We start from the raw sequence: 483 nt of genomic DNA, 5'->3' as shown, positions 1-483 counted from the left end.
CTAATCATGGCAGTGTCAAGCATGTCTGTGTCCGTCATATACCGTAAACGAAGCTGTAACTCAGCTGTATCAGTAGCAATGGTTCCGTACATAGCGTCGTAAAGACTTCCACTAATGTGTCCCGTGACAAGTATTGATGCAATTGACGACGAACCCGGAATAGCTACAGTCGAGATATGGGTCATTTCAGGAGTATACGCTGCCAATGCTACAGCGTTTGTTGGCTTTGGTGGATGTTCATTGACTGAAGAGACTGAATGGTCGGAAATCGATCCAATTGAAGTGTTGCTACGTCGACTCAGTAAGGAAATCAATTGCGGGTGTGTCGGTTGTCGCTCTTTATACACATGAAGATTTTCGTGTGTCTTGACTGGTTTCCATTGCCATTTGTCGTGTAGTAGATTTGATCCTTTTGAGCAAGCAGATTTATGAGTATCATATTCGTAAAGAGTATCACTCAATAATTGTCGAGCTTGACGTTCA

At 43.1% G+C, this 483-nt stretch overlaps 1 protein-coding gene across 1 annotated transcript; it reads left to right on the top strand.

The window, feature by feature from the left end:
• Positions 1-114: 114 nt before the first annotated feature.
• On the top strand, positions 115-432 carry PHALS_09696 (uncharacterized protein; the record flags this gene model as incomplete). Its single annotated transcript, XM_024724998.1, has 2 exons — positions 115-320; positions 402-432. The coding sequence occupies 2 exons, from the start codon at positions 115-117 to the stop codon at positions 430-432; spliced, it is 237 nt and encodes a 78-aa protein (XP_024575819.1).
• Positions 433-483: the final 51 nt, after the last annotated feature.

This window comes from Plasmopara halstedii (assembly GCF_900000015.1).
Source record: "Plasmopara halstedii genome assembly, contig: Scaffold_430, whole genome shotgun sequence".
NCBI lineage: Eukaryota > Oomycota > Peronosporomycetes > Peronosporales > Peronosporaceae > Plasmopara > Plasmopara halstedii.
Note: the sequence above shows the minus strand (reverse complement) of the source record. Positions and strands in the feature narration are given on the sequence as shown.